Source organism: Eurytemora carolleeae, unplaced genomic scaffold, assembly GCF_000591075.1.
Source record: "Eurytemora carolleeae unplaced genomic scaffold, Eaff_2.0 scaffold1206, whole genome shotgun sequence".
NCBI lineage: Eukaryota > Metazoa > Arthropoda > Copepoda > Calanoida > Temoridae > Eurytemora > Eurytemora carolleeae.
In genome coordinates, this window is record NW_019397099.1 from 24,938 (window position 1) to 48,685 (window position 23,748).

Here is a 23,748-nt window from a genome sequence, read left to right on the forward strand (position 1 = left end):
TCAGGATTTTGCCATTTCAGGAGTTTTTCTCTTTAGGTTTTGCCATTTCAGGAGTTTTTCTCTTTAGGATTGTTACTTCAGGAGTTTGTATCTTCAGGATTTTGCCATTTCTGGAATTTGTCAAGTTAAAATTTTGTCTTACAAGAGTTTGTTTTTTAAGGAGTTTTGCTTACTTGACTTTGTCTCCTCATGAGATTGCCTTGTCGTCATTAAGAATAAAATATTTTGAAAACATCTTATATTAAGTCTGTACCAATAATCACATTTAAATCTTCAATATTTGAGATATTTTTACTAAACACAATAATATTGAAATGATGATATCTGACTAAAACTTTATAGGGCTTCATTTGTTTTAAAACACCCCTATACATATTACATATATATGTTAGCTTTAGAAGCCTAAAGATAATTTCGACTCTATTATTCTCCTGTTTTTTGGGACACCCCAATATACAATATTCCAAGGTTAACATAAGAATAAATCATCCAGCCATTTCTTGTCTTAAACAACTTTCTATATTATGAAGCAAAAAAAAAAACTTTTCAAAGTCAGCCAATTATTTATTCTTTACAATTTGTTCGTCCATCTGTCATAATCAATTCTTCTATCATTATCATGAACATTCTTCAGGGGCCATCCAACCTCCAGATCTTAGTGTTCTAACTTGAAAAGGGTTCATTTCTGATAATTTTTTCCATTGTTTAAGAAGCAATAAATGCGCAAATATCTTTTGAAGAGAAACCACAAACATAAAAGAATTTTCAGAAACCAAAAACATGGATATCTAATTCAAATATAAACAAACAAAGCTTTAAAGGGCACCCAATTGGGGTCATTTTAAATAACATGGATAACAAAAATTTTAACACTGCTGATTTATTTTGCAATTTTGAAATTGAAATTTTATAACTATTTGTGTTTCTTTATGTTTATTGTATAATTGATTATTGTACTGTATACAAGCATATTAATCTTTACTGTGTAAAGTTTTACTGCAGTTGAGAGTTTGAATCAATGAATTTTTATAATTTAAAGGGACTGTCTAAGTGATTTTGAACGACCTAATATTTTTAAAAGTTATTGACAGAATCATCGAGAAGTTGCAACTCATTCTTTAATAGAAAAATATAAAAAAAATCCATGGTCTTTATCTTTTAAGGAATTAAACGTTTTACTTAACACTATTTACGTATACTAAGTAGTAAGTACCATTCACAATTCAAAACTGCACAGTTTAGCCCATGCAAAGAGATTTATTTATAAAAGTCCACTTGATTTGTACAAAAAATACCATTGAGAAAATGGTCGCGATTTTTCCAATTGCAGATAGAAGATTTTTGAGTCCTGAGTCAGCGTTTCTTATATATTGAATAGGATCTCTTGTAAATAAATAAGAACACTCTTTAGTTAAAGGGTAACAGAAGATTGATCATTCCTTTAATAAACTTTTTAATTTTCTTGGTTTTACAATACCTTGAACACTAACAGTAAACAGAACTGCAGTATAAATTTATTTTCAAAGATAAAAAACTATAAAATAAAACAATTTAAATTACTTTCCTGAGAGTAGGCCGTGGGGAAATTTATTGTAAATGAACAGTACAAAATTGAATTTAATGCATTTGTGCAGCAAGCTTTATCAAAGGGATTTAATTTTCAGTGATTTATCATTTCTGTTCGTGATAAAAAGAGTGAAGGAAAAAACGTATGTGTTTTCGTTGCCTTAAACTTACATACATTAAGGTTTAAAATTTTCTGTGTTTTAATGTTTTTTTTACGTGTTTTGATGTTTTGAATGTTCTCTTCTTTAGTTTGTCCACTATTTATACAAGAAAAAAATCGTGAACGGATTGCTAACGGCTAGCGCCGTTTAAGACTTCTAAATATCTTCCGTACGCGTCGTTTCTGAGATTGAGATAATTTACGAAAGGTATTTTTTAAAAAGAACGGAAAATTCTGCTAGCTTAGCGGAACGCTTAGACTTCTTAGCTGAGAACAAAAGATTATCTGAAAAGTTTGTGTTTGAAACGATTTCAGTCAACAAATAACGTACGGCTTTAAAAAGTCTTAACTAGGGTTTCCAGCGAAAAGGAGTAATTGTTTTGCGAAAATTTAGCTTTTTGTTCGCTTGCAAAAAATGTGAAATTTTCGTTTTTCTCGCAAATTTTGCTTTAATCCGTTTCACGAAAAAATGCGAAAACAATTCTTTTGATCAAAATTTATTAATGAAAAGAAAAGAAATTTTTGATTATGGTAAAATAAAACTTTAATGCTAAGGTTTCAGAGCAGAGACATCAACTAGTTTTTTTTCAGTTTAGATGAATAACTTGTTAGATCGTCTTTGCTATGGAAATTGATTTTATAAACCATATATATCGTTGTTTATGTTTAGGCTCATCATCCTTGATCCGTCGAAGATATAAAGGGTATAAAGGGTACCCTTGTGAATCTAAACTAAATCTCTTGAAATGAAATGTTACCTAAAATTAGGCAGAGAGTGTATTCTCCATATATACTTTGTCCTTGTGGTTCCTGGAAAGTTTTGAAAGCGAGGTTCTTATTGACAGAGTAAATATAGGTTTTTAAAGTTTATTTTCCAAAACAAAGTTAACAATTTTAACCTTGATATTGAACCCTATATGGGCCTCAGTCTGGCTCAGACAGTCAGACTATTGGGATATTATTTCTAAAAGTTACAATTCCTTAATTTTAATTTTAAGAAAGGGTTCATTAAAGAAACTCAACAGTTTAATTTTCTAAAACTTAAACCAATGCAACTTAAAGGCGTAAACCTTAGATATATTAATCTAAGTCTGAGTTATCAGGTTGCAAAGATAAAGAGGTTTGAAATTTAGTGTTTGATTAAGTTTTAAATTCACTTGAATCAAAATTAAGTTATGAGTTTTATGAGATGATATGTTTTAATAATTCAAATATTTAATTTTCTCTTGCAAGTTGCAAGTCATAATAAAGTAATGTGACGTCCTTTTTTGAAATCATTAGACACTACCTTTCAGCTGAACCTCAATATTTCAGATTTACAAGTTAGTCGAAGCAAAATTTCAAAAATGGTGGTAAGTTATTTTGCTTAACCCTAAAAAGGCTGGGGGGTCTGAAACTATGTGTAGCCCCCCCCCCCCTAGAAATAGGGTTGAAATGCACGTTCATAGCCCAATTTTTCAAGGCCAGCTTACTGAAAAAAATAAAACCGGTAATTTTTAGGGTGGGTTGAAAAAGTGCCAAAATAAGGATAACATTTTTTTTTTTTTAATATTAAGATGTGACACATGTTTCTACATTTTTCAAGGGCTTTTCAAAAATATAGTTTTAACATCGGTTTTTAGTTTCTAATCACAACTTGACTTTTTACACGAACTGGACTTTTTACCGCCCTGTACCCTACCCTATGCATTAAAATTTTTTCTTTACAAAAATCCGTTAAATTTCTTCTCATTAAAAGTAAAAACATTTCACGGTGATGATAGTATCAAAAATGAGAGTGCTTAGCAAAAAAGCTAGAGTAGGGGGGAGGGGTGTCAAACACGCCCCCCCCCCAGGTTGTTTATGGTTAAATTGCTATAGATAGATGAATATATTTTATTATTCTAAGGAAACGGTGAAGATGGATCAGTCGGATGAAAATCCTAACTTGGAGATGAATTTTGCTGAAACTAAAATCCTACAATACTGTCCTGCTGATGAAGTTGAGGGATCCAACTGTCCATCCCCTGATAAAATCCTACTATACTGTCCTGCTGATGAAGTTGAGGGATCCAACTGTCCCTTCCCTGATAAAATCCTACAATACTGTCCTACTGATGAAGTTGAGGGATCCAACTGTCCCTTCCCTGATAAAATCCTACAATACTGTCCTGCTGATGAAGTTGAGGGATCCAACTGTCCCTCCCCTGATAAAATCCTACAATACTGTCCTGCTGATGAAGTTGAGGGATCCAACTGTCCCTCCCCTGATAAAATCCTACAATACTGTCCTGCTGATGAAGTTGAGGGATCCAACTGTCCCTCCCCTGATCCACATGTTAGCACTAGAAGATGCTCTTCTGGTAGGATTTCTTGTTATAAATTGGAAGAAATTCAATCAACGTTGTTAAACTATCGAATTAGCAGTTCTATCTATATCAAAAACTCGGAAAAAAATTCAAGAAATACTGATTTTAAAGGATCTCTTAATAACATTTTAATTTTTTTTTTTTAGAATCTCACAAAACTTTGATAGAACCTCATAAAACTTTGATAGAATCTCACAAAACTTTGATAGAATCTCATAAAACTTTGAAGGATAACATAATCTTTAGATTATCTAATACAACTTTGATATAAACTCTTGGTAGAATCTCACAGACCTCTGATAGAATCTCACAAAACTTTGATAGAACCTCATAAAACTTTGATAGAATCTCATAAAACTTTGATAGAATCGCATAAAACTTTGATAGAATCTCAAAAAACTTTGATAGAATCTCATAAAACTTTGATAGAATCTCATAAAACTTGGTAAAATCTCATAAATCTTTGACAGAATCGCATTAATCTTTGAAAAATTTTATAAAACTTTGAATGATTCTAGTAAAACTTTTAGAATAAAAATAGAATGATTTGAATAGCAAAAGATTTTACGTTTATATGGCAAAGTTAAGCCTTTTTGATGAATTAATTAATGAACTATAGCTATCATTTTGATATGCAAAGAGAAAACCCTTTTTAACATTGAGAACACAATGATATTTTACAGGACTAAATCTAAAATACACATTTAATGATGGTTTGTATTTATGTCTTTTCTAGGAAGCACCGGGTATTCTACATGTTCATCAGAAATACACTCTGTTAGGTATAAAAATACACTCTGTTAAATTAAACCCTAGATAAATAGGGGTCAGGGAGAGGAATTGGGGCTCTGGAGGTAATTGAGCCAGCCCCCCCCCCCCTCCTCCTACAAAAAGGCCTGCAACGTATTTTTTGTTAATAGACCATTTTGACAAAATCAGTTCATGTAATGGTTTAGGTGCTAAGGAGGTCTAAAAAATGCAGTGAAAGTGTAAAAGATTTTTTTCACGTTTGACAACCATTATACATGTGGCGCATGTTTCTATGTCTATTTTTTAAGTTTAGGCTTTGAAGCTCGTCAATAAATTTTTAAGACGTTTTGGGCTATAATTTTTTATTAAGCGTCTAGTCCCAGTGTCATTTCGATAACTATGTAGCAAACCAGCACATGCACTACAATAACGTTTTAAAAAAGTCAAAATTTAAACCACTATTCAGAAAAATCGTAAAGGGGTGGGGGTCTATGAATACCCCTCCTCTAAGCCTTTTTAGGGCTAAATGATAAAGAAAGGAAAGATTACTTTTTTCTTTTATCAGACAAGCTGGCAAAGAAAGTCATGAGGAAGTGTACATTGAACATCTGGAGACTGAAGATGAACCTGAACCAGATGACAGGGAAGAAGAGAACTCCAATGATGATCTTGACTCACTAGGAAATGAGAGTGACCGCTGTCACAGTGCTGGACTGAAATGGTCATCAAAGAAGAGTTTCCAGAACCTTCGACGAGGATCGAATGGGTATCATTCAATAGAATCTAAGCATAAGCTACTAACCCCAACTTCCCTTGGTGATGCCATTACAGGCGTTTTTCAAGTAATCGAGGGTAATATCAAAGATCTGAAATTAAATCATGAAAACACGGTTAATCAGCTCCGAACCGAGCAAGAAGAACGGTTTACTAGTTTCAGCAAGGATCAAGAAGAAAATATCCGTAAGATCAGCAAAAATATTGCAGAGACTGAGCTGGAAACCAGGAACCAGATTTAATGAATAGACAGAGGTGGTTGAACCTCGTAGACGTAGTCAAACCTCTTCTCATTGGAAAGTTGCATTTAAAGACAGGATCAAATTTGCAGTTTGGAACCGGTTAGGTCTTTAATTTTACATCACAAACTCACTTACTTACACTTTTTCACTATTTCAGACATTTACATTTAAAAGCACTAGTTGGCTTTAGATAACTGTGCGTGTCTGTATATATATGTAGATAAACCATTTCTTTTGTGTCCCGGTTCAAGTTGCAGAGAAGATGGTAAACTCTGTCTAGGCGGTTTAACTTCATCTAAACAGTTCAACTTTGTCTTCGTGGTTCAACTTTGTCTATGCTGTTCAACTTTGTCCACTCGGTTCAACTTTGTCATTCATTAATTTTCACCATTCATTAAATCTGGTCCCAGGAGAATTAAGAAAGAAGCAGAGGAGAATATTAAATCTCTCAAGGCATCAATCCATGAGATAAGTTGTGAAAATAGTTCCAAGGCAGAAAGCTCAAACATAGATCTAGTTCAAAGAAATAATGAATTGAAAGAAATTACAACTATGCATGATAAATATATCCAAGGTATGACTTCAAACCTTGATAAAATATCACTGGAGAATAGAGATGCTGTCTCTAATCTACTGAATAATTTGGAAATGGCTAAACAAGAGAATTATGCCATTATAAAGAAACAAAACAAAGCAATTGAAGAGCTTAGAAAGTGTCAGGAAGCTGCATTTGAGGATTTCAAGCGTGAGCTGCAAAATGTGAAAGATCTGAATGATATTGTTCAAAGTGACGCTAAAGACAGTGAAGATGCTAGGCTGGAAAACTATAATCAGATCGCAACCAAACTTGAAATACAAGATAATGCCATCAAACGATTAGAGAAGCGTCTGGAAAGTGTTTCTAACACCGTAGTTGAGAAACACAATAGTATGAATAAAACCCACTCCCAGAGCATGTCTGATTTAAGAGAAGAATTTATTTCTCAAATGATCGTTAACAAGGAGGTCTCAAGCACTCTCCAGGAGGAGTTTAATGAAAAATTGGAAGAAATAAACCAATCCTTGTGTAAAAAAACAACATTAAATCAATCAAAAATTCAAGAAATCAAAGAGGCGTTGGATGGCATCAGTGTTAACTTAGAGCAGAAACTAGGAAATTACTTTTATTGATTTATTTCTATGTTAAAAAAATATCTAAAATCTTTGAAAAGTAAAATTTAAAGCCAAATGTAATTTAACACAGAATCCACTGCTGCTCAACTCAAGGATCAATTGAATCAAACAACACTGCAAGGCAATGGTAACTTATATTCATCATTTATATTTGTCTAAAGCAAAATTACATTAAACAATATAAAAGTTTACAAATTAATACTCTTTTCTTTGGATATCACAATTTTATAATTGACAGGGTTTGCCAAAAAACAGGTGCAATACAACTTTTTGCATGAGTATAGTTTAGTTAATCAGAGATGGAATTCATTAATAATAAGAATTGCAATAAGAATTTAATTGCCCCTTTCAAAAGGAACTTTTAAGTTAATTCCTAATAAAACCTAACCGTATAACATGTACAAATAGAAATATAAAAAAACGTCAATTAGAAATAAGATAATAATTCAAAGTAGCTCTTTTATATATTCCCAATGTACAATTTTTTAGGTGAAAGCACGCTAGACCTGGACATAAAAGACACGGTGAACCAGCTGTCCAAGCGTGTGTCTGCTATCAATGAAAAAATGTACGAGTTTGAACAAACCAAGGTGAACGTTCTAAACTTTAAAAAAAACAATTTTTAAACAATTTTTAAACAATTTTTGAACTATATTATTCTATGAAGAGGAACAATCTACTGTTCTATGGACTGATGGAGCAACCAACTGAAACTAATGAAGATCTTGTCACACAAATATCACAGGAAGGCATTCACCAATATATGGAGGAAAGGAATTGAGTCTTTGCTGCAAACTCAAATTTTCACACACTTACATCTTTGCAAACTGATGTTACTAAACTTTGATATTTTAAAGTTAGACTCATTGATCTGACAGAATTCATAGTTTGAAATATCTGGTCCATGGGTTTCAAAGATATAGGTATTCGAAAATTAGAGTTTGTGACAAAGACTCATTGCTTACAATTCTGTATTATTTTTACATCTAATTAGTGCAATGAGTACAAAATCATTTTTTTGACTCTTATTGGTAAACAAACATGATAGATTTTAACCAACAAGCTCGGGTTCCATAGAGATATATTCCTTACAAGTGTATCAAGGTAGGCAACATACTGATAGGGTTGGATCGTTTCCACTTTTTTGAAAAACATTCGTTTTGTGTTTCTAAACGACGAAGAAGAAACGAAAAACGAAACGGTCGTTTTAAAAGCGATCGTTTTTGAAAAATATAGTTTTTAAAATCAGAAAAACGAAGAACCTGTTTTTCTATTTTTATTCGTCGTTTCTTTAACGAAGGTAGGTCGTTTTTAAATTTTAACTATCGTTAACGACAACCCTATGTTAACGATCGTTAACGACCTTTTCTACATTTTTAGATAATAAAAAAGGTCAGAAAACATTTGCAATTCATTAATAGTCATAAAATTCAAAATTTGTTTGTCAGTTTTTATTTGTCTTCAAATTAAATGTTAGCCAAGACAACTTTATATTATTTTTATTATTATTTGAATGAGATATTGGTATACAAAATTGCAATATCATTTCAAACTTTAAAAGGGTTGAAACAGGGCCTGGAGTTGGAGGTGCCAGACCTGTATCAGTTACCTTCCAGACCTATAAGTAAGTGCGACTAAAACTTGAATTTATCAGAGAAAACAAATTATTCATAATTATATTTTTCAAGTAAATCTCCATGCATAGAGTCTAATGTCTCATTCACGACGGTACCCATAAAAGCTTTGTCTGATCAATGTTTCTCTTTTTGAATATTGATTATTTTTAATTATTGTATCTCTATACAATATGCGTGTTTCTGGTTGAAGAAACAATGAAGAACAAATTTTATAATCAAAGACTTTACAAGGTAGAAAACGACAATATCATGTCCATAATCTATCAAATGGTACCGTTGTGAATCAGGCATGTGTTTTAAAGGGACTGTAATTTCAAGTGACCGTCCATGCAAAGATTACAATGCGCGATTCACAACCATTAAGATAATTTGGAAAATTGATTTACTGTCCGGTGTGATCTACTGTCCAGTGTGATCTACTGTCCAGTGTGATCTACTGTCCAGTGTGATCTACTGTCCAGTGTGATCTACTGTCCAGTGTGATCTACTGTCCATTGTGATCTACTGTCCAGTGTGATCTACTGTCCAGTGTGATCTACTGTTCTACTGTCCAGTGTGATCTACTGTCCATTGTGATCTACTGTCCAGTGTGTGATCTACTGTCCAATGTGATGTACTGTCCAGTGTGATCTACTGTCCAGTGTGATCTACTGTACAGTGTGATCTACTGTCCACTGTGATCTACTGTCCAGTGTGCTTTACTGCACAGTTCAAAAGTTATAATTTGCAAAGGAATTGAGTCTTTGTAACAAACTCTGATTTTCTAATACATATATTTTTCCACCTGATGATGGTGTAAACCTTTGATATCTTAAACTTAGATTCTTTTATCTACCAGAATTCATAGTTTGAAATATCTAAGGTCTACAGCATTGAGTTGCACAGATATAGAAACCTAGAAAAACTACAATATCTTTCTTGTTATTGATCAGATAAAGGATTGACTAAGGAACCTTTAAAATCGGGCATCGTCATCTTTGCATGGAGGATCCCTTTAAGTAAAATGAAAAAATATTTATTCTTGAAAATTTCTATTATTTTTAAAAACAAACTTGTATTTTACAACTGACATTAGCTAAGCTATGTTTGTGAATTTTGAGCTGGATATATTAAACAGGGACCAAGTTATTCAGACGACTTTAAAAATTTGCCATAGAAAAATCAGATTTTTTTTTTCGAAGTTTGATACTTATATCATTAAAAAGTATTAAAGGTAAAATGTTTTTTTTACAAAAAATGCTGAATAAAAGTATTGAAATATTATTGCTCGACACCAGCAAAGAATTATCCAAAAGAAAAATCTAAAAATTATCTTAATTACAGGGTGTCCCAAAAAACATGGGAATTCAGTGACGAATTCGATATCGTCTTTGTTATGAATTAGCATTGTAATACCTAATTTCAAAAGCCATAATATTAATATGTCTGCTAGAGTTTATTTTATGAAAAGGGTAAAAGACTGTAAAGATGTGTCTGTAATGTCTCCGCAAGATGAACATTGAAGACGGACAAGTTTACTCTGTTTTTATACTGCAATTTTCTTGTTTTACTAATTGTACAACGGTATTCAGTCAAAACATAAACAAACAAAATGTAAACATAGCAGACGAAACTCTTACAGATGACGGCTTTCTCAGTTGGTATCACTATACTAAATCAAAGAATTATCTAAAAAGAAGATATCGAATTCGTCACTGAATTCCCATGTTTATTGGGACACCCTGTATCATTTTTCGCAAGAATGATACGTTTATTTAACACACACTTATTTTCTTATTTTATAAACCAGGAACTATTTTATATGTTTTTGTTCTCTATCAGAGAACGTGAAGCTGTGCTACGAAGATCAGCTGTTCTAAAGAACAGTAGCATTTACATTACAGAAGATCTCAGTAAAGCGGTCAGGGAAAGTCGTCTTAACCTAAACAGGTAAAGTTACACACTAAAAATTATTCTTGTTTCTTAAATTCATGGTTAAATATAGTCTCTTACATTTCATGGTTAACGCTGCACTGTAATTTGGAATTGACAATGTACAATATTGGACGTTTGCAGAGATATCAGTTAGAACAGTTAAAGTAAGAAAATCCTCTAAGGACTTTATGATTAAAAGAAAGCGCGAAGATGGCTTTTATATTATTTCCATAGATTTATAACTATACAGATAAAACACTAGATGTCGTCTTTTCAAGATTTAGGGGTTTTCGTTCACAACCCTGAGGCAGAAGTCCTGAGGAGTTACGCGCATCCCGCGTTGAATGACAAGACAAAGAGAGTATTTAAAAAAAATAATTTGGTAAATTTTGAATTTAGGTTCATGAGACAAGCAAAGAGAATTAATCCGCAAGCAACATGCTTCCTACAGTACGACAAGCTTTTAGTTGACAACAGGTCATATCAATACTGTACATTTAGCAACATGCTTCCTACAGTACGACAAGCTTTAAGTTCACAACAGGTCAGATCAATACTGTACATTTGGCAACATGCTTCCTACAGTACGACAAGCTTTTAGTTGACAACAGGTCAGATCAATACTGTACATTTGGCAACATGCTTCCTACAGTACGACAAGCTTTTAGTTGACAACAGGTCAGATCAATACTGTACATTTGGCAACATGCTTCCTACAGTACGACAAGCTTTTAGTTGACAACAGGTCAGATCAATACTGTACATTTTTTACATTATATGGTCATGGAAAGTACAACACAATGATTAATTAAAATAAAAGATAGGACACTATATCTCGTCTTTTTAAGATTTATATGTTTTTTGTTGAAGTTACACGTAGTCGGCGTATAACAGGCTCTCATAACACCTTCTACCTCAAGGTTAATGTGAATGAAACACACATAAATCTTGAAAGGACGACATAAAATGTCCTATTTGTTATTGTAATTAATCTACGGTACTACATATCAGAGCTGCGTGTGTAAAGTAATTTTGTCTCCTTTCCAAAGACATTAAACCTCAAATCTTTTGATGCATTTTAAAACATTTCTTGGTCATAGGTAAAATCATTTGTAGACACAAATTTCGACTGTTTGAGGAATATTTACTCGAAAAGTACCAAAAAATGTTTATATATATGTGTGTTTAGGGTCTACGTGTGGGATTCAAAACTGGAAGAAGTCATGGAAAAAACATCAGAGGGGTAACTAGGATTTATTAATAAAAATTATAATACAGAGTGTCCCACGAAATATGACAGTAGCAAGACGAATCTAAGGTCGTCTTTGATCCTTGAAATAATTTGAGAAATTTATTAGTAAACATAAATTACTAAATACCCCTAGTCTTGGCATTTCCTAAATGTGGTCTGCTTTTTGAGAGCGTTTAATATTACATGAGTTGTAAGGAATTTGGTGAGATCGTTTAGAAAGAACTAACTTTGCGTAAATTAATATTAAAGATTATAGAATAAATTCTATCTGATACTTTAAATTCAGTTTAGCATTTTTTATTGAATTTTAAATTATAGATTTATACGGTAATACCATGTAAAATGTAATACACAAGCCCTGATAATTTCTACTGTAGAAACATCCACGTGGCTGACTCTGTTATCTCTTCAGCTTCCAGTAGAAGGGGTTCGAGAACATTCCTTAAACCATCTTCTTCCAGGTAGATTCTAGAATATTCCTTAAACCATCTTCTTCCAGGTAGATTCTAGAACATTCCTTAAACCATAATTCTAGAATATTCCTTAAACCATCTTCTTCCAGGTAGATTCTAGAACTTTTCTTAAACCATCTTCTACTAGGTAGATTCTTGAACATTCCTCAAACCATCTTCTTCCAAGTAGATTCTTGAACATTCCTCAAACCATCTTCTTCCAAGTAGATTCTTGAACATTCCTTAAACCATCTTCTTCAAGGTAGATTCTAGAACATTCCTGAAACCATCTTCTTCCAGGTAGATTCTAGAATATTCCTTAAACCATCTTCTTCCAGGTAGATTTGAGAACATTCCTTAAACCATCTTCTTCCAGGTAGATTCTAGAACATTCCTTAAACAATCTTCTTAAGTTCTTCCAGGTAGATTCTAGAACATTCCTTTAACCATTTTCTTCCAGGTAGATTCTAGAACATTCCTTAAACATTATTCTTCCAGGTAGATTCTAGAATATTCCTTAAACCATCTTCTTCCAGGTAGATTCTAGAATATTCCTTAAACTATCTTCTTCCAGGTAGATTCTAGAACATTTCTTAAACCATCTTCTACTAGGTAGATTCTTGAACATTCATCAATCCATCTTCTTCCAGGTAGATTCTAGAACATTCCTTAAACCATCTTCTTCCAGGTAGATTCTAGAACATTCCATAAACCATCTTCTTCCAAGTAGATTCTTGAACATTCCTTAAACCATCTTCTTCCAGGTAGATTCTAGAATATTCATTAAACCATCTTCTTCCAAGTAGATTCTAGAACATTTCTTAAACCATCTTCTTCTAGGTAGATTCTAGAACATTTCTTAAACAATCTTTTTCCAGGTAGATTCTAGAACATTTCTTAAACTATCTTCTTTCAGGTAGATTATAGAATATTCATTAAACCATCTTCTTCCAAGTAGATTCTAGAACATTCCTTAAACCATCTTCTTCCAAGTAGATTCTAGAACATTCCTTAAACCATCTTCTTCCAAGTAGATTCTAGAATATTCCTTAAACCATCTTCTTCCAGGTAGATTCTAGAACATTCCTTAAACATCTTCTTCCAGGTAGATTCTAGCACATTCCTTAAACCATCTTCTTCCAGGTAGATTCTAGAACATTCCTTAAACCANAGGAATATAGATCATAAATACGTTCTTTAAACGTTCAGTGTACTGTACTGCCAGCCCTTGTACTTCAGGAATATAGATCATAAATACGTTCTTTAAACGTTCAGTGTACTGTACTGCCAGCCCTTGTACTTCAGGAATATAGATCATAAATACGTTCTTTAAACGTTCAGTGTACTGTACTGCCAGCCCTTGTACTTCAGGAATATAGATCATAAATACGTTCTTTAAACGTTTAGTGTACTGTACTGCCAGCCCTTGTACTCCAGGAATAAAGATCATAAATACGTTCTTTAAATGACTTTGAATTGTTGTTGTAACAACAAGGTATCTGATAATTGCAGAAGGACATGCAAGATTCACAATGATACTCTATAGGTTTTGATCTCATCAATAAAGTGGAAGATATCGTCGTATCTCTAAACTACAAATTTCTATTCTTCATTGTTTCTAAACAGGAATGAAATAGTCACTTTAAAAGAGAATGCCCAGTTAAAAATACCTAATTTTTAGTTTGAAAAACTAGGGTATCCCACTCATCTATGCATCAGATAAAGCTTTACAGGTACCCTAGTCAATCGAACATGCTACAAAATTAAAATTAGATAATGATATTATGAAAGACGACATTTATGATCTACTTTGAAACAGGGTAAAAAGAAAAGACCTTGGGAGGACGCTCTTAGCAAACCATTCCGTTTGTAAACACCAGCACAGTTGAAACAATGATCAAACTGTTGGCTGAAATATTAGTAAACAAATAATGAGCAATAATCTCAAGCACGCTTTTTTATAGGGTGTCTCAGAATTAAATTGTAAATAATGAGAATTCCCCAAAACGTCTAAATTCTCCTATTTTGTTCCTTGCTATTTGGATGTCATTTTAGTCTCAGAAGTTAAAATTCAAAATGCAAAATTTGAAGTTGACATTCAACATTTTACTTTAACTTTTGAGGTTATATAGATATATCCAATCGGTTATTCTTAGAAAAAAACTCAAAACATTGATTGAACAGATTAATATTATTTAATTCTAATATATTTTCCATATCATTACAAAAAAACTTATTGTTTAAATACCATGCAATGATGCAGTTATGCTATTGTGCTTAATATCATATTGTGTGATTACAATTTTTAAAAAGTTCCGAGATAAGAATAAAATCGTTTTAAATTTATTAAATTAAATTTTAATTCATTTGATAAATGGGTAATTAATGTAAAAATAGAAATTAATACATATTAAAATAACAAAATGTAGTCTAATGACTTAGTCTAAGAATATTTAATATGAAAAAAACACAATATTTAACAATGATGACAAAATCCAAGTTAAAATGAATATTATTTTTTTTACTACACCTCTATCCTTACACTCTAAACTTTAACAATTTAACTATACATTAGAGTTCTTTTTAATTATAATGTAACTGCAGTTAATTCTCAATATTCCCTTTTTTTCATTTATTGTTGTAAGCAAACATTGTGGTTAAAATTCAATGTTAAATTTCTCGACATAAATTATACAGGGATACCAAAAAATGAAAAATCTTTAATGACGACCTTAAACTCAGGTTAGTTTTCTTATACATATTTTTTAATATTATGCAAAACGATTTGGCGAAGTAAGAAATTAGTCTGCAGTTGCAGGGTATCAGCAATGTAAGGAAAAAGACTAAAATAGTTTCCCTACAGTCGTCTCTGAAGTTTAATCCTGTATGTATTGTATATATGTAATGAGCAATGAAACAATATTTGTATAAATTCATGAAGAAAAATTTAGTAATGATATGATTTAATCTCAATTATCTAACTGAAATATCAACTATGTTCAATGAACATTTTCATTGTTTATGATTTTATGAAACTATTGTGTACGTTGTCATTCTTACTCACTTCATAGTGAATTATATTATGAACGTGTTATAAGCTATAAAGTTTTGATTAGTTTCCAGAATTTTTCCAAAAAATTGTGGATATTTCCAAAATATTTTTTAAAATTTAAATGGAAAAATTGAAAATTAGCTTTTTATATTAAAAGCTTTTTTCATCTAAAAATAGCCATTGCAATAAGACAAGTACACAAACGTTTCATAAATTATCTATAATCACTATTATTTTGTCACAAAGTACTGTAAAGTTTTTGGAATAAAATTTTCACTTTTTCTCGAAGATTCTCGTCTTTTTAGATTATATTTTATCCCTCGCTTAAGCTCCAGACTACTTTAAATCTAAAAAGACTTAAACCTTCTCGATAAAAAGAAAATTAACACTGCGGACCATAATAATAGTGTTAAATAGTTGACATGATTTAATTGACTATTTGTATGAAAAAAATAGCATGATTGTCTATTTACATTTAAGCAATGTTGTAATTATTAACCAGTTTTAGATGCATATAATTTGTTATTGTAAATGGGTATTATTAAGTGTGAACAATATTTTGGCTACAATTTTTACTTTTTTGCTTGGAAACAAACTAAATAAAGTAAAAATTCCAGCAAAACTATATTATACATAACATATATATGTAGCTATAATTATTCAATTTTACTCAACTTATTTAATAGCAGGTCAATAAAGCTATTTTATCGCCCTACTACGGGAAATATTAGATGTAATAAATTCTCTCAAAAATTGAATAAAGACGTGAATATACTTTATTTATCACATTTTTTATAATTTCAAATAATCGCCTATTTATGAGATTAAATGATGCTTTTTTTCCTTGACTAGTTTTTTGTAAGACCTTTGTCCCTTCTTCTGTTTGTTTTGGTTTGAAGTGTACTGCAGGCTTGACAGGTTTGGGGGGGAACAACTGGTTTACTCTATTCCATTGATCCCTTCCCGGGAGATCTTGGAATTTTCGTGGATTTTGGGAAATCAATGTTCGGAGATTCTGTACCTGGGGTCTGAGGTTTAAGCTTCTTGTTGATTAGAATAGGTTTAAGATTAGATCTGGAGATGGATGAAGGATCGGTTGGGAGCGACGGAGGTTTACAAGTTTCAGGTTCAAGATCAGTTTCTGGGTTAGGTTTATAACCCCCAGGTTCAGGTTTGCTCCAATCTATATTTTCTTCATCGGTCGTATTAGAACGAGAACCGTAAAAAATCTTAGAGAATTAAGTGTCTAAAGGTAGCCATTTTCTTTTGAAGACCTTTTTAATAGGAAATACATCTTAATCAAACAAGACAAAACCAAAGGTAAAAGGAAAAAAGCACGTAAGTTTAATATCATCTGTATAGAAAAGCCAAGACTGTTAGATCTTTATTTTGCTTGAATTATAATCATAGATAGCTTCCCTGAAAGGTTACAATAATAAAAAAAATTAGAAGCAAATTAACTTCATTAAAAAAGTCATTTTATAAAAAGAAAAAAAATGATTTTTTATGAGATATTCCAACATTTAGTTCTAAAGAATTTTTACAAAAGCTTGAATTTCTTTCTCTAGGAAGACACGAGTTTCTTCCACTTTCTTTACATTCATGAGAATCTGAAATATTTTGTTTTCTTGTCCAGGACTTTCTCTTCGTCCTTGTCCTTTTAAGCCTTGTCCTTATCCTGGTCTTTTTGCTTATCTTTATTCTTGTGCTTATCTTGGTTCTTGTCCTTATCTTGGTCCTTGACTTTCTCTTGGTCCTTGTCCTTGTCTTGGTTCTTTTCCTTTTATTAGTTTTTGTCTTTATCTTGGTCCATGTCCTTATCTTGGTTCTTATCCTTATCTTGGTTCTTATCCTTATCTAGGTTCTTATCCTTATCTTGGTTCTTATCCTTATCTTGGTTCTTGTCTTTATCTTGGTTCTTGTATTTATCTTGGTTCTTGTCTTTATCTTGGTTCTTGTCCTTATCTTGGTTCTTGTCCTTATCTTGGTTCTTATCTTTATCTTGGTTCTTGCTTTACTCTTTGTTCTTGTCTTTATCTTGGTTCTTGTCTTTATCTTGGTTCTTGTCCTTATCTTGGTTCTTGTCCTTATCTTGGTTGTTGTCTTTATCTTGGTTCTTGTCCTTATCTTGGTTGTTGTATTTATCTTGGTTCTTGTCTTTATTATGGTTCTTGTCCTTATTTTGGTTCTTGTCCTTTTCTTGTTACTTGTCCTTATCTTGATTATTGTCTTTATCTTTGTTCTTGTCCTTATCTTGGTTCTTGTCCTTATCTTGGTTCTTGTCCTTATCTTGGTTCTTGTCCTTATCTTGGCTCTTAACCTTATCTTGGCTCTTAACCTTATCTTGGTTCTTGTCCTCATATTTTTCCTTGTTTTTATCTTGGTTCTTGTCCTAATCTTAGCTCGTTATTTTTGTTATTGTTATTTTTTTGGTCCAATTGTCCTTATCTTGGTCCTTGTCCTTATCTTGGTCCTTGACCTTATCTTGGTCCTTGTCCTTATCTTGGTCCTTGTCCTTATCTTTGTTCTTATCTTGGTCTTTCTCATTATCTTGGTTCTTGTCCTTATCTTAGTTTTTGTCCTTATCTTGGTTCTTGTCATTTTCTTGGTTCTTGTCCTAATCTTGATTCTTGTCCTATCTTGGTTCATCTTGGCCCTTTCCCTAATCTTGGTTCTTGTCCTAATCTTGGTTCTTGTCCTAATCTTGGTTCTTGTCCTATCTTGGTTCTTGTCCTTATCTTGGTCCTTTCCCTAATCTTGGTTCTTGTCCTCATCTTGGTTCTTTTCATTATCTTGGTCTTTGTCCTTGTCCTTGTCTTGGTTCTTTTCCTTATCTTATTTTTGTCTTTATCTTTCTCCCTGAACTTATCTTAGTTCTTGTCCTTATCTTGGTTCTTGTCTTGCTTCTTGTCCTTATCTTGGTTCTTATCTTTATCTTGGTCCTTGTCCTTATCTTGGTTCTTGACCTTATCTTGGTTCTTGTCCTTATCTTGGTTCTTGTCCTTATCTTGGTTCTTGTCTTTATCATGGTCTTAAGTTCTTATCTTGGTTCTTATCTTTATCTTGGTTATTGCTTTTATCTTGGTTCTTGTCCTTATCTTGGTTCGTGTCTTTATCATGGTCTTAAGTTCTTATATTGGTTCTTGTCTTTATCATGGTCTTAAGTTCTTATCTTGGTTCTTGCCTTTATCTTGGTCCTGGTCCTTTTCTTGGTCCTTGTCTTTATCTTGGTCCTTGTCATTATCTTGGTCCTTGTCCTTATCTTGGTAGTTGTCTTTTTCTTGGTCCTAGTTCTTATCTTGGTCCTTGTCATTTTCTTGGTCCTTGTATTTATCTTGGTCCTTGTCCTTATCTTGGTAGTTATCTTTATCTTGGTCCTAGTTCTTATCTTGGTCCTTGTCATTTTCTTGGTCCTTGTATTTATCTTGATCCTTGTCCATATCTTGTTAGTTGTCTTTATCTTAGTTCTTGTATTTTTCTTGGTCCTAGTTCTTATCTTGGTCCTTGTCATTATCTTGGCCTTTGTCTTTATCTAGGTTCTTGTCTTAATATTGAATCTTTTCCTTATCTTGTCTAGTAAATACCGTACTCGTAAAACTGCTTTCAGAACTGTATCAATCCAGGTGCAACTCGTCAGCTATCAATGTTAATAGGGACACAGCACTTAAGTGAGCAATGCCAAACCAATGGATACGATATTACCAGGTCAATGTCAAAACGGAAAGAAGCTCTTAAGCTATCAATGCCAAACCAATGGACACAATCTTATCAGCAATCAATGTCAACATGAACACAAGCTTAGCTATCAATATAAAAACTGACACAAGTTCTGCAGTGATCAATGGCAAACCAATGGACACAATATTATCAGCTATTTTTGTTTTTAAAATATGATAGATTCCGGCTACTGTGAAAAACCCTGGCGAGACATTTGTCCGATAGTTGCAGAACGCCTATTGTCCTATTGTTGCATTGCGCCGTTAGTCTTATACAGGGTGTCCCACGGAACATGACAATAGGAAGACGACTTGAAGGTCGTCTTTGATATTTGAATTTATTTGTGACCTTTAGTCTTCTATCTACTTTAACATGTAGGATTCCTGAAACAATTATCACATAATTCTCCTAGCCCTGGCATTTCCAAAAAGTGGTCTGCGTTTTTTGTGCTTTCAATATTACCGGAGATATAAAGAGTTTGGTTCAGATTTCAATTTTGTTAAATAAAAGCAAAATTGTCGAAATCTGAACGAAATTCTTCATATCTCGGGCAATATTGAAAGCACAAAAAAGGCAGACCACATTTTGGAAATGGCAGGACAAGGGAAATTTTGTGATTATTATCTCTAGAAATTTACTTCTAAAATTAGGTTGACAAATAAACACAGCAAATTATATCAAAAATCAAGACGACATTTAAGTCGTCCTGCATACTGTCATGTTTCGTTGGACACTCTGTAGTTGCAGTACGCCGTTTGTCCAATTGTTGCATTACGTCGTTTGTCCGAGAGTTGCAGAACGCCGCCATTTTTCTGAAGGGGACATTTGTCCGACTGTAAACATTAATATTTATATCTAACATAATTTTTTATTTTTATCTTTTATTCTTTCCTTTTTTCCTTAAGCTATTGAAGATGCCTTACAAGTTCACTGTTTAGTTTTAGAAAAGCAACATTCATTTTTTTCTATTTAATCCCCTCTCTAAACTTCCCTCATCTCCTTTCATCTTAATCTATTTTTATGGAAGACGGCACTCATACACCTATTTTTGGTTTTCTTTCTATATTTTCCTTCGCTTTCCATCTTATTCAGTTTTTTATAAGACGACATTAATAAGCCTCTTTTCGGTTTCTAATTTTTATCCTTTGCTTTCATCAATTATTATGTAGAAGCCAACATTGTGTCCTCTCCTGGGTTTTTTCCCTTTAACCTTGTCTTTTAGCCCTTTCTTTTCATCTTATTCTGTTGTGGAAAAGACGACATTGATAAACCTCTCTTGGTTTTCTATCTTTTATCATTTCTGTTTATTCTATTGTTTGTATTCTAATTTGATTTAACCCTATCCCTGCTGGGGTACTTGAAAACCAGGATATGCTGGGGGGGGGGGCAATTTGACCCCCCCCTCTAAATACCATGTTTTATGTCCAAATATGACAAATGATACATCATTAGAAAGCTCTTGTGCTCTACTTTTAGAATCTGCAAAAAAAATTGCAAATTTGCAAAAATTGAATTTTTTATCGCAAAATCCAGTTATATAGTAAAAATGTTTGCAAAAAAAATTTGTCCAAAAAATGAAAAATTATACATTTTTGAAAAGCCCTTGACCATGCCATTTCAAATATGCAAAAATTTTTGTAAAATTTTAAATAACCTGATTTTTAATCAAGAAAAACTAAAAATGTGCAAATTTCCTTAGACCGGTTGTTTGCAAAAAAATTGCATTTGTTTCGCAAAACTTGTGCAATCCGTTTCCTTATGTCATAGGCTTTCCAAAAAGCTAAATTTTATCAAAATCTGACAAGTGAAAGTGGGTCAAAACAAAGATTTAGTTTGTTACAGGCAAAAGCAGTCATTCTGGCAGTGTGCCTGAGGACTCAGGCAGTTTGTATTAAAGCCCGGTTTTAGGCCTAAAGGGAGGGCTTTGGGTATGTAAGAAAAGTCAGAAAATTTCAACAGCCTCAGACCAATACTTTTTGAGTTATGTAAAAAAAACTATAGGGGGGGGGGGTCAAATTGACCCCCCCCCCTATAGTTTTTTTATTGTCTGTCTTTTGATAATTCATTAACGTCTATGTTTAGTAAATACTATTTGTCTATGTTCAGTTTATGTGTTTTTGTCTGTGTTTTTGTGTGTCTGTATTTAGTTTGTAACTGTTTGTCTGAGTTTTTGTTTGTCTATATTCAGTTAGTCAATGTTTTTCTGTGTTTTTGTTTGTCTATATTCAGTTTGTCAATGTTTGGGTGTGTTTTTGTTCGTCTATATTCAGTTTGTCAATGTTTGTTTGTGTTTTTGTTTGTCTATATTCAGATTGTCAATATTTGGGTGTGTTTTTGTTTGTCTATATTCAGTTTGTCAATGTTTGTCTGTGTTTTTGTTTGTCTATATTCATTTTGTCAATGTTTGGGTGTGTTTTTGTTTGTCTTTATTCAGTTTGTCAATGTTTTTCTGTGTTTTAGTGTGTCTATATTCAGTTTGTCAATGTTTGTCTGTGTTTTTGCTTGTCTGTTTTTGGTTTGAGGTAAATGCATTTATAAACATTAACGCGCAATATGGGGAACTTTCTTTTTCGCGTCAAGTTTAATTTATTTATCAAAATACTTTTAACAAACGTAAAAAAGTATACAATCAACTCCAATAAATGATGGGTTGCCCTGTACGGTTTCATTTTAATATTAAAGGCAAATGGACTCGTATATAGTGACAAAATAGCCGATGGCAAAAACTTAATGACGACCTGAATCCCTTTATGATACGGTTTTATTGTTTAAAATTACATGATTAGGTGTATAATAGTGAAAATATAATCAATCACAATTAATTAATCTGTGATTTTCAATCACCAAGACTAATTTAATCAATTCAAACACAAATCAGCGAGAAAAAAGAATACATAATTTCCCGTAGTGTTTCTGCTGTAATTTTGTAAAAAATTTTATAAGACTATTGTGTACTTTATCATTCTTCCTCACTTCATCGTGAATTTCATAATAAACGTGCTATAAAGTAATAATCTTAATAAAAGTTTTGATTGGAATTCCCGGATTTTCTCCAAAAAAATAGGATATTTCCAAAATATTTTTTTCAATTGAAATGAAAAAAAAGTTGAAATCATCTTTATAGTTTTACTCCTGATTTGTTTCAAAGCTTATTTGATCTAGAAATAGCCATTGAAATAAGAAAAGTACACAAACGTTACATAAAATTACCTATAACACTATTATTTTGGCACGACGAGCTAAAGTTTTTGGACTTAAATTTTCTCTATATCTCGAAGGTTCTCGCCTTTTTAGATTTATTTTGTCCCTTGCTAAGGCTCGGGACAAAATAAATCTAAAAAGGCTTAAAACTTCTCGATAAAGAGAAGATTTTATGTCCAAAAACTTAATAACACTGCGAACCAAAATAGCAGTGTTATAAATAGTTAAAAAGATTGTTTCTTAGTTGATTTAAAAGACTAAATCAGTTCCAATAAACTTATGATTAAATCCAAGAGTTTCTTAAACATTAAAACCGTGTTTTGAGATCTTATTGATGTTTACAATAAACAAAAAACCAAGAATTCTAAAAAATCTAAATAAAAACTACGTTTGTTAAAATTCACAAAACCCCTATTAAGCCTCCTTTTTCTTTTAACCCTGATTGCGTAGCAGTTTTGATATTACTCCAATACTTACGCAAATTCGCGCATTTTCTCGTCGTTGAAATCTCCGACTGCGCGGTTCGCAGTTATTTCAGGATATATTCTTTAGTTCTAATCTGTGCATGGTGTATGATATACGTAAAGAAAACACATCAGACTAAAATACTTAAATTTGATTGGACTCAAGACTTCAGACTTAAGGGATTCTACATTTAAAGAATGTTATGTCTAATTCACAACGGTACCCTATAAATCTATATCTTTAGTAACAATAAGAAAGATATCTTTATTTTTCTATCTGAGAAGTGCAGTTACATGAATAATTCCATGCATTATATGATTATTTCTGAATCAAGTCACTTTTATAGAGAAGCCAATTGATAATAATCAGTTTTTAGTTAGACAAAAAAGGATATCTCATTCATTCTTGATGAACATTGAAAGGAACATTTGTTAATTTATAAATATATTTATTTAGTCCCTTAAAGATTGAAATCTAGAATGTTTTCAAAAGCGAGGTATCAATCTAAATTTGGGCGTGATCGTTTCAGACATTTTGACGTTGGATACAAACGGACAAACAGACACCCAGACAAGCAAAGATGTTAAATGTTCTATTTCCACAATTTTTAGAAAATCCACAAGTAAAAACAGGAAAATCTTCGAAACTTTTTAGTTTTGACATAATGATGTACGATTAAAAGATGGTTGTATGGAAAGCAACATTTCAAGGCATAAAATTATAACTATATATCAATAAGCAAGTAAAAGTATCAATATTTAAGAATCAATGAATACCAAATATTTCTCATGACTCGGCGTGAAAACAATGATAGGTTTTTGTTTAAAGTTTTATTATCTATTTTCTCCAAGGTATAATAATGGTACAGTTTTTATATATACTGAGAACTAGCTTTATTTTACATAATTAGCACCCTTCTTTAAATTCAAATGATTGATATCTGTTTTTTACAATTCTACCGATCGAAAGGGTCTTTCCACGAAACTTTAAGTGACAAATTAAAGAGTTCCATATGAACTTTTAAAAAGAAAAAAAAACAATTTAA

The 23,748-nt window shown here is 32.0% G+C and overlaps 2 protein-coding genes across 2 annotated transcripts; one reads left to right on the top strand and one right to left on the bottom strand.

Annotated features, from left to right (window-relative positions):
- The first annotated feature begins 3,045 nt into the window (after positions 1-3,045).
- On the top strand, positions 3,046-12,320 carry LOC111711832 (spindle pole body component 110). The gene is made up of 14 exons (XM_023486292.1): positions 3,046-3,078; positions 3,615-4,068; positions 4,811-4,856; positions 5,390-5,827; positions 6,251-6,993; positions 7,084-7,140; positions 7,503-7,603; positions 7,681-7,758; positions 8,062-8,117; positions 8,575-8,637; positions 10,472-10,579; positions 10,964-11,041; positions 11,754-11,807; positions 12,194-12,320. Exons 1-14 carry the CDS (start codon positions 3,073-3,075, stop codon positions 12,279-12,281), a joined length of 2,370 nt encoding a protein of 789 aa, XP_023342060.1. The 5' UTR covers positions 3,046-3,072; the 3' UTR covers positions 12,282-12,320.
- A 4,786-nt stretch (positions 12,321-17,106) lies between these two features.
- LOC111711834 (nipped-B-like protein B) lies at positions 17,107-18,633 on the bottom strand. The gene is made up of 4 exons (XM_023486293.1): positions 18,505-18,633; positions 17,800-17,883; positions 17,528-17,712; positions 17,107-17,332 (listed from the first exon to the last, which is right to left on the bottom strand). Exons 1-4 carry the CDS (start codon positions 18,631-18,633, stop codon positions 17,107-17,109), a joined length of 624 nt encoding a protein of 207 aa, XP_023342061.1.
- Between the last annotated feature and the right edge of the window lie 5,115 nt (positions 18,634-23,748).